The sequence below is a fragment of the Rattus norvegicus genome, chromosome 16, assembly GCF_036323735.1.
Source record: "Rattus norvegicus strain BN/NHsdMcwi chromosome 16, GRCr8, whole genome shotgun sequence".
In the NCBI taxonomy this organism is placed as follows: Eukaryota; Metazoa; Chordata; class Mammalia; order Rodentia; family Muridae; genus Rattus; species Rattus norvegicus.
The window spans coordinates 18,170,638-18,185,178 of record NC_086034.1 but is presented as its reverse complement, the minus strand read 5'-3'; the positions used below and the strand labels follow the sequence as shown (position 1 = coordinate 18,185,178).

The 14,541-nt window shown below is 51.4% G+C and overlaps 1 protein-coding gene across 1 annotated transcript; it reads left to right on the top strand.

Moving 5' to 3' along the window:
* Positions 1–6,738, top strand: Abhd8 (abhydrolase domain containing 8). Its single transcript, NM_001107301.1, has 5 exons — positions 1–199; positions 1,696–2,422; positions 4,866–5,036; positions 5,155–5,371; positions 6,071–6,738. Exons 1-5 carry the CDS (start codon positions 190–192, stop codon positions 6,269–6,271), a joined length of 1,326 nt encoding a protein of 441 aa, NP_001100771.1. The 5' UTR covers positions 1–189; the 3' UTR covers positions 6,272–6,738.
* The last annotated feature ends 7,803 nt before the right edge of the window (positions 6,739–14,541 follow it).

Here is a 14,541-nt window from a genome sequence, read left to right as displayed (position 1 = left end):
ACGCTGGGTGGGACTTACAGGGCCGGTTTGCTGCGCGGCTGCGGGATGCCCCTGCGTTGACCGTCCAGGCTCGCGCCTGTCCGCGCTAATGCGGCCGACCGCGCATCACCATGTAAGCCGCACCTGCAGGTGGACGCTGGCTTCTCCGCCCGGGACCCCTGCGTCCTGCCTCGGGCCCCGGGCCCCTCGATGACCTCAGGTGAGCTGGATCTGTTTCCCTGAGAGAGGAGTCACCAGGCTGCCAGGCCTCCGCGGGGGGCGGGGAGGGGAGTGCGGGAGGTGGATAACGGCCAAGCTCCGCATTCGCACTGCTAGGATGCTGCGGAACCACAGTGGCCTTGACCCCACCGCGGAGGTGATAGACTCCAGGGAGAAGCGGGTCGGGCTAGGAAACAGGCTGGCGCTGCGCTTTAGAGAGGCCTCCACAGTCGGGGTTCCAGGGCTCTTAGAGACGAGGTGCATGGCCTGCTTTTCCCTCGAGTGCATCCGGGGCCACCACGGGCGGGGTATTTAATGACCATCACTCCAGCGGCGATCAGGCCGTGATGGAAAAATGAAGCTGGTCCCATCCCTATGCCTCAGACAATGGGGGTGTGCTGCGCCGGTATCCCCTGGAGTTATGTAACCGCCTGTGGTTGTCATGGACACCGGGGGGGGGTGGTCAAGGGAACCGGATGGAGGCCCAGAGGCCCCCAGTCAGGTTCTGCCTTCATCCTCCTGACTGTCACTAGGGTCGTGTGGCCACCCCTTAGAACACAGAGTACCAGAATGCCGAGGGCAGCAGCCTCCATCGGTTCTCCCTTCTGTGCGAGTCAACTTGCGCTCTCCCAAACCTGGAGCCGGATATACAACCTGAGTCCCAGTGGACAACATCCTTCCTCGGCCACATCAGTCATTAGTGAGACTCATACCAGAGGCCTGAGCTGGGAACTTTGACATTTTAGAGAAAGAGGGAGGCTTTTTGGTCTGTCATCTCATCACCCAGGAGTTCTGGCACAAGGTTGAGGCCAACCTGGGCTACAGAATGAAACTCTGTGTAAAAGGTTGGCAGTGATGGGGGCTCACACTAGTCATTCTAGTACTGGCAGAGGCAGAGGCGGAGACAGGAGGATTGCAAGGAGTTTGAGACAGTGTACAGTCAGGACTACAGAATGAGATCTTGTTACAAAAACAAACCAACGGCATAGGGTTGATACAGGCCTGTCACCTCAACACTTGGGGAGGTAGAGGCAGGAGGACTGTGGGAGTTTGAGGTTCCCCTTGGTCTTAGAAACACACCTGTGTGCTTAACCTGTTACAACTCTAGAGGTGGAAACCAGAGCAAGGTCAGCCTGGGCAGTAGGAGGCTTTCCACGCCAGCCTGGGCTACATGAGCTTCTTTCTCAAAACCAAGCATGCAAACCAGCTGTGTCCATGTTTGCACAATTCAGTGTATGAAGAGATGCATGCAAACATGCTCGCTTGCGTGCATGAGTGGATGAATGCATGATAAACTCCGGCTGGTGGTAAGGGTCTCCCCTGCAAAGGGCTCTTGCTTTAGTGTTCTCATGCTCTCTTCAGTACTGTACAAGGGACACCCTGAGAACTTGTCTGGCATTGGGGTGTCAAGGGACCTAGAAGGCCCCTCCAGGTCCTGCTTACCCGATGCAGGAGCAGAGCTACTGACCCTGAGCTAGCCACTGTCCCTCCCTCCAGGACACACCATGCTGACCGGCGTGACAGATGGCTTCTTTTGCTGCCTGCTGGGGACTCCCCCTAACGCCGTGCGGCCGCTGGAGAGCGTCGAGTCCAGTGACGGCTACACGTTCGTGGAGGTCAAACCAGGCCGGGTGCTGCGGGTAAAGCATGCGTGCCCCGCGCCCATCCCCTCACCGCCACCCCCTCCTCCTGAAGATAATCCAGGGGTCAAGACGGGCCTTGTGCGCTGCCAGCGCCGAATCACAGTGTACCGAAATGGGAGGCTGGTGGTGGAGAACCTGGGCCGAGCGCCTCGTGCCGACCTGCAAGGCCGCAGTGGCTCCGGGGACCCGCCTGGCTCACTTGAGGTAGAGTTGGCTGAGCCCGCAGGAGGCGACACCCGGGCCACCCCGGGCAGCGGGCGACGCCGCCGTCCACGGCGTCCGAAGAGGACCATCCACATCGACTGCGAGCAGCGCATCACCAGCTGCAAGGGCGCGCAGGCTGATGTGGTGCTGTTCTTCATCCATGGAGTGGGTGGCTCACTCGCCATCTGGAAGGAGCAGCTGGACTTCTTTGTGCGACTCGGTTACGAGGTGGTGGCACCTGACCTGGCCGGCCATGGAGCCAGCTCTGCGCCACAGGTTGCAGCCGCCTACACCTTTTACGCATTGGCAGAGGACATGCGGGCCATTTTCACGCGCTATGCCAAGAAGCGCAACGTGCTCATTGGTCATTCTTACGGGTAAGATCCCAAAGAATGGCTACTCCCAAACCATTCTCTTCCCCCCAAAGCTAGGTTGAGACAGGGCTTTTTATAGTCCAGGCTAGCCCCAAAAATTATGTAGCTGAGGATGACCTTGAACAACCTGGTCCTCCTGCATCTACCTCCCAAAGGTTAGAATAAAAGCCTTCTGTGCCACCCTATGCAACTTCTGTGCCACCCTATGCAATGTCTTTCCTTGCAGAATGTGATTGGGCTGGGGGCGTGGCTCAGGGGTGGAGCCTTGCCTAGAATCCCCCAGTGAGAGGTTGAGGGCATGGCTCAGGGGTGGAGCCTTGACTAGAATCCCCCAGTAAGGGGGCTGGGAGCAACTTGACACTAGAGCTCTGGCCTAGCTAATGGCAGCCTTTAGTATATGTGGTGGTAGCAGGTGTGTCATCACCATACTTAGGAGGCTGATCCCGGAAGAAAGCTCAAAACGTAAGGCCAGCCTCGGCTACTAAGTCGTTTCCAACCCAGGACTACACTTATAGCAAAAACCTATGTTTAAAAACAAACAAATCAAAACAAAACAAAAAACCAAAAGCAACAACAACAAAAACCAAAAAAGCAAACCACGAAGAGTCTGGGCATGGTGCCCCAGAACTTCCAAGACCAAGGCAGGAGGATTGCTAGGAATTCAAGACCAGCCAGATTTTTGAGATTATTGGTCTCAAAAATCAACCAATAGCATTGAAAGCCAGGCCTGGTGGCCCTCGTGTGCCATCCCCGTACCTGGGAGGCAGGGACAGATGTAATGGTCACTCAGCCACACAGCTCCCAGGCGCGGTTAACAAACGTGAGGACGCACATCCCCCTGCACCAAAGCTGGGGGAATGACTGCTCAGGCATACCTGGCACGCACAAGGCCTGGCCTCAGTCCCTGCACCACAAAAAGTCAATCAGCAGGATCTTTTCATGTCCTTAAACATTTAAAAATTAAATTTTTGTTTTTACTTTTTTTTTTTTTTTTGGTTCTCTTTTTCGGAGCTGGGGACCGAACCCAGGGTCTTGCGCTTCCTAGGCAAGCGCTTTACCACTGAGCTAAATCCCCAATCCCTTTGTTTTTACTTTTAAGACAGGCCTGTCTACATAGTCCTGGCTGTCCTGGAAATCACATGGTTGACCTCGAACTCACAGAGATTCTGCCTCTGCTTCTGGGGTGATAGGATAACAGGTGTGAGCCACCATGTCCAGCCTAAAAAATAATCTTTTAAAGCTGGCCATGGTGGGTTGTGCCTGTAATTTCAGCACTTTGGAGTGTGAGGCAGGGGCATTCATTGCTTTGACCTCAAGCCTGTTCTAGGCTAAATTACACAGTCTGTCTAAAACATGTTTCTTTTTTTACAAACATGTAATAATAGACTGGGGTTACTGTGGGACAGCATTACATATCCATGTGTGTGGGTGGGGGTGGGTGGGGTGGCCTAATGGTCAGGCCCATTCCCCTTCCTCTCCTTCTATGTTGAGCTATTAACCCTTCAATAGCTTCAAGCTATTAACCAGGTGATGGAGGCTGAGCAGGGCAAGGCCCACATGGGGCGGCACGTGCCTGTAAATTCAGTGCTCCAGGGACTCAGGCAGGAGGATTGCCATGAAGTCCGTTCCAGCGTGGGCTATACAGTGTGTGAGACTCTTTCAGAAAGGGGGAGGAGAGGGAGTTCTCTGTGTAGTTGTTTGGTACCCAGTGATTCCGTCCTCTAAGGGGCTGTGGACCTGAGTGCCCGCCATCCCCACATATCTGCCCATGATGTCCTGTCTTCAGATGCTGGACAGAAGCACGCCCAGTGGAGAGCCACTGAAGGGATTCCAGAATCCAGCTCAGCTGGAAAGGTGTGGCCATCTGTGAGTCACTCTCAGATGGGATGGCTTGCCGTGTGCCGGTTAGCAAGCATCCCCTCAAGGGAGCACATTCCCACTTGGGATGCAGCAAAGTAACAGGACAGCCAAGCTCACCGTATTAGCGGGCTCAGCACGGCAGAAATTATACAGAAGTGTGCCCGGGAGGCAGGCATATCTCTGGGCTTTCTAGTCCAAGCGAAATTCTCTAAGTGAAACTCTCTAAAGTGAGAAAGCCTGTTTCTAACAAGAACTACCCCAGAACTTACAGGGGATGTGTACTGTGACCCCAGCACTCAAGGGTGGATGTGAGCCCTGGTTATGTAGAGGCTGTCATAGGCTTTCGAAGAGCGTGCAGCAAGCCAAAGGGCCGGGCCTGTAGCTCAGCAGATAAAGCGCATGCCCAGTGTAAAGCCATGGACTCCATCCTCAGCACTGCGTACCTGGTCACGAAGGAACCCCTCCGTCAGCCAGCTGGGTGCCGGGCCAGGGAACTGGTCTCTGAGGGCCTACTTAGTGACCAAGGGAGGAAGTAAAATGCTGTCAGTGTCCTGCTGACCCGGATTCTCCCATCCCTGCCCCCTAGGGTCTCCTTCTGTACTTTCCTGGCCCATGAGTACCCAGATCTTGTACACAAGGTGATCATGATCAACGGTGGAGGCCCCACGGCACTGGAGCCCAGTCTCTGCTCCATCTTCAACATGCCCACGTGTGTCCTGCACTGCCTGTCACCTTGCCTGGCCTGGAGCTTCCTCAAGTAAGATCCCTGCCTGCCCCTGGTATCTCTGCGGGGGAGGGGTGGTTGTTCCGTTACTGACCTGTAGGGGGAGGCTCTGGGCTGAGCTCAGGCTCAGATGGCATCTTCCGCATCCCAGGGCCGGTTTTGCTCGCCAAGGGGCCAAGGAAAAGCAGCTGCTGAAGGAGGGCAATGCGTTCAATGTGTCCTCCTTCGTGCTGCGGGCCATGATGAGCGGCCAGTACTGGCCTGAAGGTGACGAGGTCTACCATGCGGAGCTGACAGTTCCCGTGCTTCTGGTGCACGGCATGCACGACAAGTTTGTGCCAGTGGAAGAGGACCAACGCATGGCTGAGGTAGGATCTGTGGATCCAGAACACCAACACACACTCCTTGTGCACAGGATTCAGGGCTGGTACCTGTGCCTGGGCGTGACTTAGGGATGTGTGTGGTCCCAAGACTGGCATCCCGCCACAATGGATTCTGAGTAGGCTCGGCCAGTGGGAAGCCTAGTTTTCCAGAAAGGTGCCAGTGAGGACAAGGCTGAGTGGCTGTGAACTTTCCAGACGGGTGTGTCTTTCTGACAGTTGTGGATGGATGGGGTCTTTGAGTGGCAGGCGTTGATTGATTAAGATTTCTGGATGGCTGTGACTCTGTGATTCTTAGGACTTTCAGGAAAGGTATGGAGAAGGGATTGCAGGGAGATCCTCACCAAGGGCAGATCTGTCCTATAAGGGACACTTGGAGACATCTAGAAACATTCGTGGACAGGGTTAGAGGGCAGTTTCCCTAGCCTCCACTCCTGAGGTTGTCCGAGGATGCTGCCCAGCACCCTACAACACAGCTGATACCCCCATAGCAATGAGCCAACCCCAGTGTCCTCAGAGCCAAGGTTGAGAAGTCCAACCCCGGGGCATATTATAAAGCGCTTAATGGATGTTGACTGAGTGAGGAATACCTGGAGAGGGTCCATATGGGTGAGAGGCCACCCCTGGCATCCTCCTGGGTGGGGCTGAAGTGTAGACAGCAGAAGGGACTTCTCGATGTGCCCGCAGATCCTGCTGCTGGCCTTTCTCAAGCTCATCGAGGAAGGCAGCCACATGGTGATGCTGGAGTGTCCTGAGACAGTCAACACACTGCTACACGAGTTCCTGCTGTGGGAGCCAGAACCTGAGGCCGAGCCAAAGCTCGAGCCAAAGTCCAAGCCACAGCCGCTGCAGCTGCAGTCAGACCCGGCTCCAGGGGAGGAGAAGTGACCAGCGGCCCCAGGGACTCCTGGATCTTGAGTAGTAGAGGCTCCCTTAGACTGGGCATGGGCTGGCTGGGCGGGGCCTCATGCCGATGGGCGGGGCCTGGGCGTGTCCCAGAGCGGACGGGGCACAGCTGGTGTTGGAGACTCTGTGCCCAGGGTAGCTACCGTGCCCTTTCCACGCGAGACCGAAGGGTGTGACCTTGTACAGAGCCCCCTCCCTGCCTCCCCAAGTTCCCGAAGCTGCAATGTGTGGGCTGCCATCCCACTCGGTCTTCCCCTCCGCTGTGCTCCATTCCACACCGGGAAGCCCCAAGGGGAATCCTGGGAGGACCTCCTATCCAGTCCTGGGAGACCTTATCGCACCATCCCCATTGCTTGGGACTGGGAGCTAGGCACCCAAGGAGGGAGGGGCCGGAGCCACAAATCCCCGCACATGGCAACTTGTAACTCAATAAAAAAAAATGACAATCCAAACTGGCCTCCAATTTGTGATCCTCCTGCCTCAGCATCTTGAGGGCTGAGATGGGCAAGTAGCACCGTCTGTCTCTGTCTCTGTCTCTGTCTCTGTCTCTGTCTCTCTCTCTCCCCGTCTCTCTCTCTCTCTCTCTCTCTCTCTCTCTCTCTCTCTCTCTCTCTCTCTCTCTCTCTGTCTCTCTCGCCTTCCTAGCCTCTTTTGCCTCTCCTACTCTCCATGTTTGCTCTCCTGGGATGACCAGACAATGTGAGACGGTGGTTGCCCATCCCCCACCCCCTGCGCCCCAGACAGGGTTTCTCTGTGAAGCCCTGGCTATCCTGGAACTTGTTCCGTACCCTTGGCTGACCTCCAACTCAGAGATCGCCTGCCTCTGTCTCCTGAGTGCTGGGATAAAGGCATGCACCGCCACCAGCCCTGCCGGACAGTGGAATGTTCTAGAGTAGTTTCTTTCACCGGTTGCTTCTCTCCCACCTCAGGGACCTTATTCTCCCTGACAGCACCATCTATCACAAAGTTCACCTTCGGCCTGAGAGAGGGATGTCCTCAGTCATGAACACCCGGCACCCCCAGCACACACACCCTGCCGTCTTCACCAGAACTGGACAAGCTATCAGGCGCCAACCCCTCTGGCTCCTCAGGCTTCTTGGTCACTTACTCAGCACACAGCCTTGGCTCTGGGTGTCCTGAAGCTGCAGCTCTCCCTCCCCTCAGCCAGGAGGACAAGCAGGTCATGGGGACCTCAGGCTGAGAGGCCCTTGGCACACAGCCGCCCCTTGTTGTGGATTTGGTCTAATGTTATTTATATTATGTCATTTGGGTCCCCAATTTTATTTTGTCTTTTTTTTTTCCCGGAGCTGAGTATGGAACCCAGGGCCTTGTGCTTGCTAGCACTGAGCTAAATCCCCAACCCCGGGTCCCCAATATTATAAGAGAATCAATATGTCCATACATAAGAAACTGAGGGTCCCTGCCCAAGTTGGTTCTGACTGGTAAAGTTGCCAGCAGCCAATGTTTGGGCAGGGAGACAGGGGCAGGACTTTTAAGATTCTTGGGCAAGGGATAGGGGAGGGGCCACCATACCGGGAAAGTAGTAAAGACCGGGTCTGAGAGGTACGGAACGGAACAGAACCAGCACGGAAGAGTCAGGGATCATGGCCCAGAAGGGCTACAGGTCTGGGTCTGGGGCAGCCAGGATGCAATACAGATTTTGGTAAGTGATGAGTCAGGAATATTGGAGGAGAGTGTGTTAGCTGCATGGAGGTTAAGGAATGGCCCAGCCATTGAGCTGTTGAAAGCATATTAAAAAATAAGATGCTCTCTCTCTCTCTCTCTCTCTCTCTCTCTCTCTCTCTCTCTCTCTCGTGTGTGTGTGTGTGTGTGTGTGTGTGTGTGTGTGTGTGTGTGTGTCTTTCATCCTGGAACTGGAACTGATTAGAGATTTAATTGGCCAACTGCAACAGCCCCTTTTGCTTGATTTTGTATTTCTGTGGGTTTTTTTTACTTTTTTATTATTTATTTATTTATTTATTTATTTATTTATTGTTTGATTTTGTATTTCTGAACAGAGCAGATCTGAGCTCACAGGAGAGCCCACCCACTAAAGGATGTAGCCCACTGGGAACTGTCTCCGCCTGCAGTTAAAACAATGAGACAGAAGGGGGGAAGCCTGAGGAGACTGAGGCAGACTGGCCTGGAAGGCTGGGACACGCAGGATCACAGTCCCTTTGGGGCAGAGGGACAGATGAGGGAAATAAACGCTGTCCCCAGAGCCACTTGAACCCACACACCAAGACATGATAGTCCAGAGGCCAGTGTCCCTATCCCTGCCTCATTCTGAAGATTTCTAGCCAGAGGCCCCACCCCTGAGCCATGGCTCCTGCCCTCTTTAATTGTGGGTTAGCTTCTCTGTGAGTTACTTTTCTCTTGACTGGAACCGAAAGAAGCTCTTCCTGGCTCAGTGTCCCCTGTGGTGGGGTGGCAGATGTGTGTCACCACGCACAGACAGCTAGAGGATGTTTTCAAAACAGGGTTTCTCAGTGTAGACCAGGCTGACCTTGAGGTCAGAGATCTGCCTGCCTCTGCCACCCGAGTGCAGGGAAAGCTTCAGTGTTCCGCCCAAGAGATGAAGTGGGTGAGAGAGAAAGAAAGACATGGGGGTTGGGGGGGTGACTGGAGTCCAGGGCCCCTCAACCCGCATGCTGTAAGAGGGAGCAGCTTGCTGTGGTTTTGCTGTTGGGCACTGGTCTGGCTGAGGTTGCAGGGCTGAGGGAAGATTTGGTGGGGGAGGATATGCAGGCACGAGGTTTGCTGTGGGTGGGGATTGGGTATGGACACTAAGTTTGGAGGAGTAAGAGTGAAAGCATGGGTGTTGATTTTAATGTGTGTATTTGATGTGCATGCAGGGAGGGGTTTGGGTATGGATATGGTCTGAGGCATAAGTACAGGTTTTCTAATAAGTCTGATCAGGTATAGGAACAAGATTTGCTAGGATTACATGTTTGATGTGGGTACTGGTTTGGTCCAATGCTGTGTAGCAATATTTTTCTTTTTTCTTTTATGTACATGAGTAACACTATAGCTGTCTTCAGACACACCAGAAGAGGACATGGAATCCCATTACACATGGTTGTGAGCCACCATGTACTTGAACTCAGGGCCGCTGGTAGTGCAGTCAGTGCTTTTAACCCCTGAAGCATCTCTCCAGTCCAGCAATATTTTTCTAGTTAAACATTTCCATTCTGGAGGGAGGCTGGTGAAAGCTAAGGAAGTAAGCAACTCACAAATCTCAGAAGGTCCCTGGGACTTACAGGATTCATGGGACCCCTTCCTCCCTGTAGTGGCTATTCCTGGTTGTCAACTATATCTGGAATGAACTACAATCCAGAATTGTAGGGTCACCTTTGATCCTGATCTTGAGGCCGGGAGATAAAAGTTTCTCCCATGGATCTTGGCCTGGAGATCTTGAGGCATAGTGGCTATGAATCCCAGGAGACTAAGGCAAGGAGATCTCTGAGTTCAAGGTCACCTAGAACAAAGCAAGTCCCAGATCTAGGCATGGTGGTACACACTTTTAATCTGGGACACACCTTCTCTTCTCCACCTGCCTGCTTGCCTGCCTTGTAGGACTGAGCCACTGCTAGATCCTTGGACTTCTATTCACAGCTGCTGCTGACCACTGTTAGGGAGTTGGACTACAGACTGTAAGTCATCAACAAATTCCCTTACTATATAGAGACTACCCATAAGTTCTGGGACTCTAGAGAACCCTGACTAATACAGAAGTTGGTAGCAGGAGTGGTTATAGAGGAGCAGAAGTAGAAGGATGAATCTTTTAAGAATCTGGAGTTGGTTTAATAATACACTAGCACCCTCAACTACTCAAACCTCTCCAGATGCTCTCTCTCCTGGAAGCTCGGAGAATATTGAAGATCCGTGGTTGAAACCATATTTCTTTTTTTTTTTTTTTTTTTTTTTTTTGGTTCTTTTTTTCGGAGCTGGGGACCGAACCCAGGGCCTTGCGCTTCCTAGGTAAGCGCTCTACCACTGAGCTAAATCCCCAGCCCTGAAACCATATTTCAAACTTAAAGAAGCTAGGCTTTGATTATCTTCACGAATTAGGTGGTGCAGTGTACAGAACTTTCCACAAGCTGGGGGGAAAATCGAAAAATGATTTTGCTGGCTTGTTCTTAGTATCTCTGGAAGAATTGATGAAGGAAAAGAATGAGCTCTGTGATAAAAATCGAACGGCTCCAGAAGCAAACAAACAATCCAAAGGTTTCTAAGGTGCCCTTGAACAGAATCTCCTCTCCAGCAGCCATAGAGCTCGAGTTGCAGAAAATCAAACTGAAGCCCTCATTATAAGTTGGCTGAATTACAGCAAAATTTCAAGCCCCAGCCTCAGAGGGCATCAGCAGATAAAGTAAGGGCATTGTTTGGCAATGAATGGGATCCTATAACTTGGGATGGGGATGTGTGGGAGGGCCCTGTTGAAGACGAGAAATTTGAATCTTCAGATTCTCAAGGGTTTACCCCACCTAAGGAAGTAGTGCCCTCAGCCCCACCCCTTGAAATAATGCCTTTTTCACATGAGGAAAATTAATCCCACAGAGTCTGATAAACCAGCAGTGACTTCTGCTGAAGAAAATGGCAGACAAGACAATATTGATGTTTCAAGGCCCACCAATAGTTTCTTCTAGACCCATAACCAGACTCAAGGCAAAACAGGCCCCCAGAGGGGAGGTAGAAAGTGTAGTCCATGAGGAGCTTAATGAGTTTGCTAATTCATTCAAGCAGAAGTCTGGGAGTGTGTGTGGGAATGGATTTTAAGGGTGTGGGATAATGGCAGAAGGAACATAAAATTAGATCAGGCTGAGTTTATTGACATGGACCCTCTGAGTGGAGATTCTAGGTTTAATATGGAAGCTCACACAGTAAAAAAAAAGGTGTCAGAAGTTTGTTTGAAGCGTTTATCAAAAGATGGCCTACTGAAAAGGAGTTGGAGATGCCTGATATCCCTTGGCTTAGTGTTGATGAAGGGATTTTAGGGCTCAGGAAAACTGCAATGCTAGAGTGGATACGCTGTGTAAAACCTAATCCTCCACAACGGGAAGGCCCAGAAGATACGCCCTCCATGAATCCTGTAAGACACAAACTGGTGAGAGGGGCACCAGCTCATTTGAAGAGTTTTGTTCTTGCCCTTTTCCTTGTGCCAGACCTTAGGGCTTGGAGACGCTGCTGCTCAATTAGATGAATTAAATGCAATGGGATTAATTGGGCTCTGAGGTGACAAGGGCCAGGTGGCAGCATTGAATCACCAGAGACAAGGTGATCATAGTTATTATAATGGACAGCATAGACAAAATGTTTATAATGACATAGTCCATAATGGCCAGCACAGGGGAGGTGAAATTTACAATGGCATGACTCGATCAGACCTTTGGTACTGGTGAACCAGTCACGGTGTTTCCAGGTTTGTTCTGTATAAGCAGAAAAATTCTCAAACAAATGAAAGAAAGGCTACATTGGATCGTGGCAAAAGGCAGTCTCGGCCACTGAATCTGTTTGCAGACTTGAGTCAGTTTGCAGACCCAGAACCCCTTGAATGAAGGGGTGGCTAGGTTCTACTCAGGAAGGATCTTGATAAGACACCTAAACGTTTTGTTGTTAGCCTTTCTCCATTCTTCCCCAGAGGGACCTATGGCCTTTTACAAGGGTAACTGTACACTGGGGGAAAGGAAATAATCAGACTTTCCAGGGTCTATTGGATACTGGTTTTGAACTGACCCTGATCCCAGGATATCACAAGAAACATTGTGGCCCTCCAGTTAAAGTGGGGCTTATGGGGGACAGGTGATTAATGGAGTTTTGACTGATGTCCGACTCACAGTAGGTCCAGTAGGTCCAGTAGGTCCCTGAACACATCCTGTGGTCATTTCCCCAGTTCCAGAATGTATAATTGGGATAGATATACTTAGAAGTTGGCAGAATTCTCACATTGATTCCCTGACATGTGGTTGGAAAGGCTAAATGGAAGCCTTTACAGTTGCCTCTGCCAAAGAAAATAGTGAATCAAAACAGTATCATATCCTGGAGGAATCGCAGAACTTACTGCCACCATCAAGGACTTGAAAGATGCAGGGGTGGTGGTTCCCACCACATCTCCCTTTAAGTCTATCTGGCCAGTGCAGAAGACAGATGGATCATGGAGAATGACAGCTGACTATGGAAAACTAAATCAGGTAGTAACTCTGGTTGCAGTTGCTGTACGAGATGTAGTTTCATTACTTGAGCAAATTAACACATCTCCTGGTTCCTGGCATGGAGCTATTGATCTAGCAAATGCCTTCTTCTCCATACCTGTCCATGAGGACCACCAGAAGCAATTTGCTTCCGGTTGTCCAGGCCAGCGTATATTAACTCTCCTGCCCCGTGTCATAACTTAGTTAGAAGGGACCATGATTGTTTGTCTCTTCCTCAAAATATCACATTGGTGCACTATATTGATGACATTATGCTGATTGGACCAAGTGAGCAGGAAGAAGCAACCACTTCGGACTCATTGGTAACTCATATGCGTATCAGAGGATGGGAAATAAATCCAACCGAAATTCAAGGACATCTACCTCAGTGATGTTCTTAGGAGTCCAGTGGTGTGGGGCGTGCAGATATATTCCTTCTAAGGTGAAAGATAAGTTATTGCATCTGGCCCCTCCCACTACCAAGGAAGAAGCACAACGTGGGTCTACTTGGATTCTGGGGACAGCACAGTCCCCACTTGGGTGTGTTACTCAGGCCCATCTACCAAGTGACTCAGAAAGCTGCTAGTTTTGTGTGGGCCTGGAATGGGAGGAGGCTCTTCACCGGGTCCAGGCTGCTGTGCAGCTGCTCTACCAATTGGACCATGTGACCCAGCAGACCCGATGGTACTTGAGGTGTTGGTGGCAGATAGAGATGCCGTTTGGAGCCTCTGGAGGCCCCTGTAGGGGAATCACAGAAGACCATTGGGATTTTGGAGCAAAGCTCTGCCTTTCTCTGAAGAAACTATCTTTCCTTTGAAAAACAGCTCTTGGCCTGCCATTGGGCCTTAGTGAAAACTGAACGTTTGACAATAGGACACCAAGTTACCATGGGACCTGCCCTGCCCATCATGAGCTGGGTGTTGTCAGACCCTCCAAGTCATAAAGTAGGATGTGCACAGCAGCAGACTATTATCAAATGGAAGTGGTATATACGTGATCAGGCCTGGGCAGGTTCTGAGAGCACAAGCAAGTTACAAGGAGAAGTTGCTCAAATGCCTATGGCTTCTACTCCTGTTACAATGCCATCTGCTGCAAGCATGTGCCTTTAAGCCCCATGGATTGTTCCTTATGATCGGCTGACTGAAGAAGAGGAGACCAGGGCCTGGTTTACTGACGGCTCTGCACGTTACGCAGACACCACCCGGAAGTGGACAGCTGCAGCACTATAACACCTTTCCGGGACAACCTTGAAAGATGCAGGTGAAGGAAAATCTTCACAATGAGGATAAATTTGTGTAGTACACATGGTATTATAGTTTGTTTGGAAGAAGAAATGGCCAGATGTACGATTGTTCACTCAGTCAGGGGCTGCAGCCAATGGCTTGGCTGGATGGTCAGGGACTTGGAAAGATTGGGATTGAAAAATTGGTGAGAAAGACATCTGGGGAAAAAGTATGTGGACAGATCTCTCCAAATGGGCAAAGGGTGTGAAGATATTTGTGTCCCATGTAAATGCTCACCAAAGGGTGACTTCAGCTGAGGAGGAGTTCAATAATCAAGTGGATAGGATGACCCGTTCTGTGGACAGTCAGCCTCTTTCTTCAGCCATCCCTGTCATTGATTGCTCAGTGGGCATATGAACAAAGTGGCCATGGTGGCCAAGATGGAGGTTATGCTTGGGCTCATCCACTCACCAAGGCTGACCTGGCTACAGCTGCTGCTGAATGCCAGATCTGCCAGTGGCAGAGACCAGCACGGAGCCCCAGATATGGCACCATTCCTTGAGGTGACCAGCCAGCAACCTGGTGGCAGGTTGACTACATTGAACTGCTTCCTCCGTAGAAAGGACAACATTTTGTTCTTACTGGAGTAGATACTTATTCTGGCTATGGGTTTGCCTTTCCTGTATGTAATGCTTCTGCCAAAACCACCATCCATGGACTTACAGAATGCCTCATCCATCATCATGGTATCCCACACAGTATTGCTTCAAACCAAGGAGCTCATTTCACAGCCAGAGAAGTGTGACAGCGGGCCCACGATCATGTAATCCACTGGTCT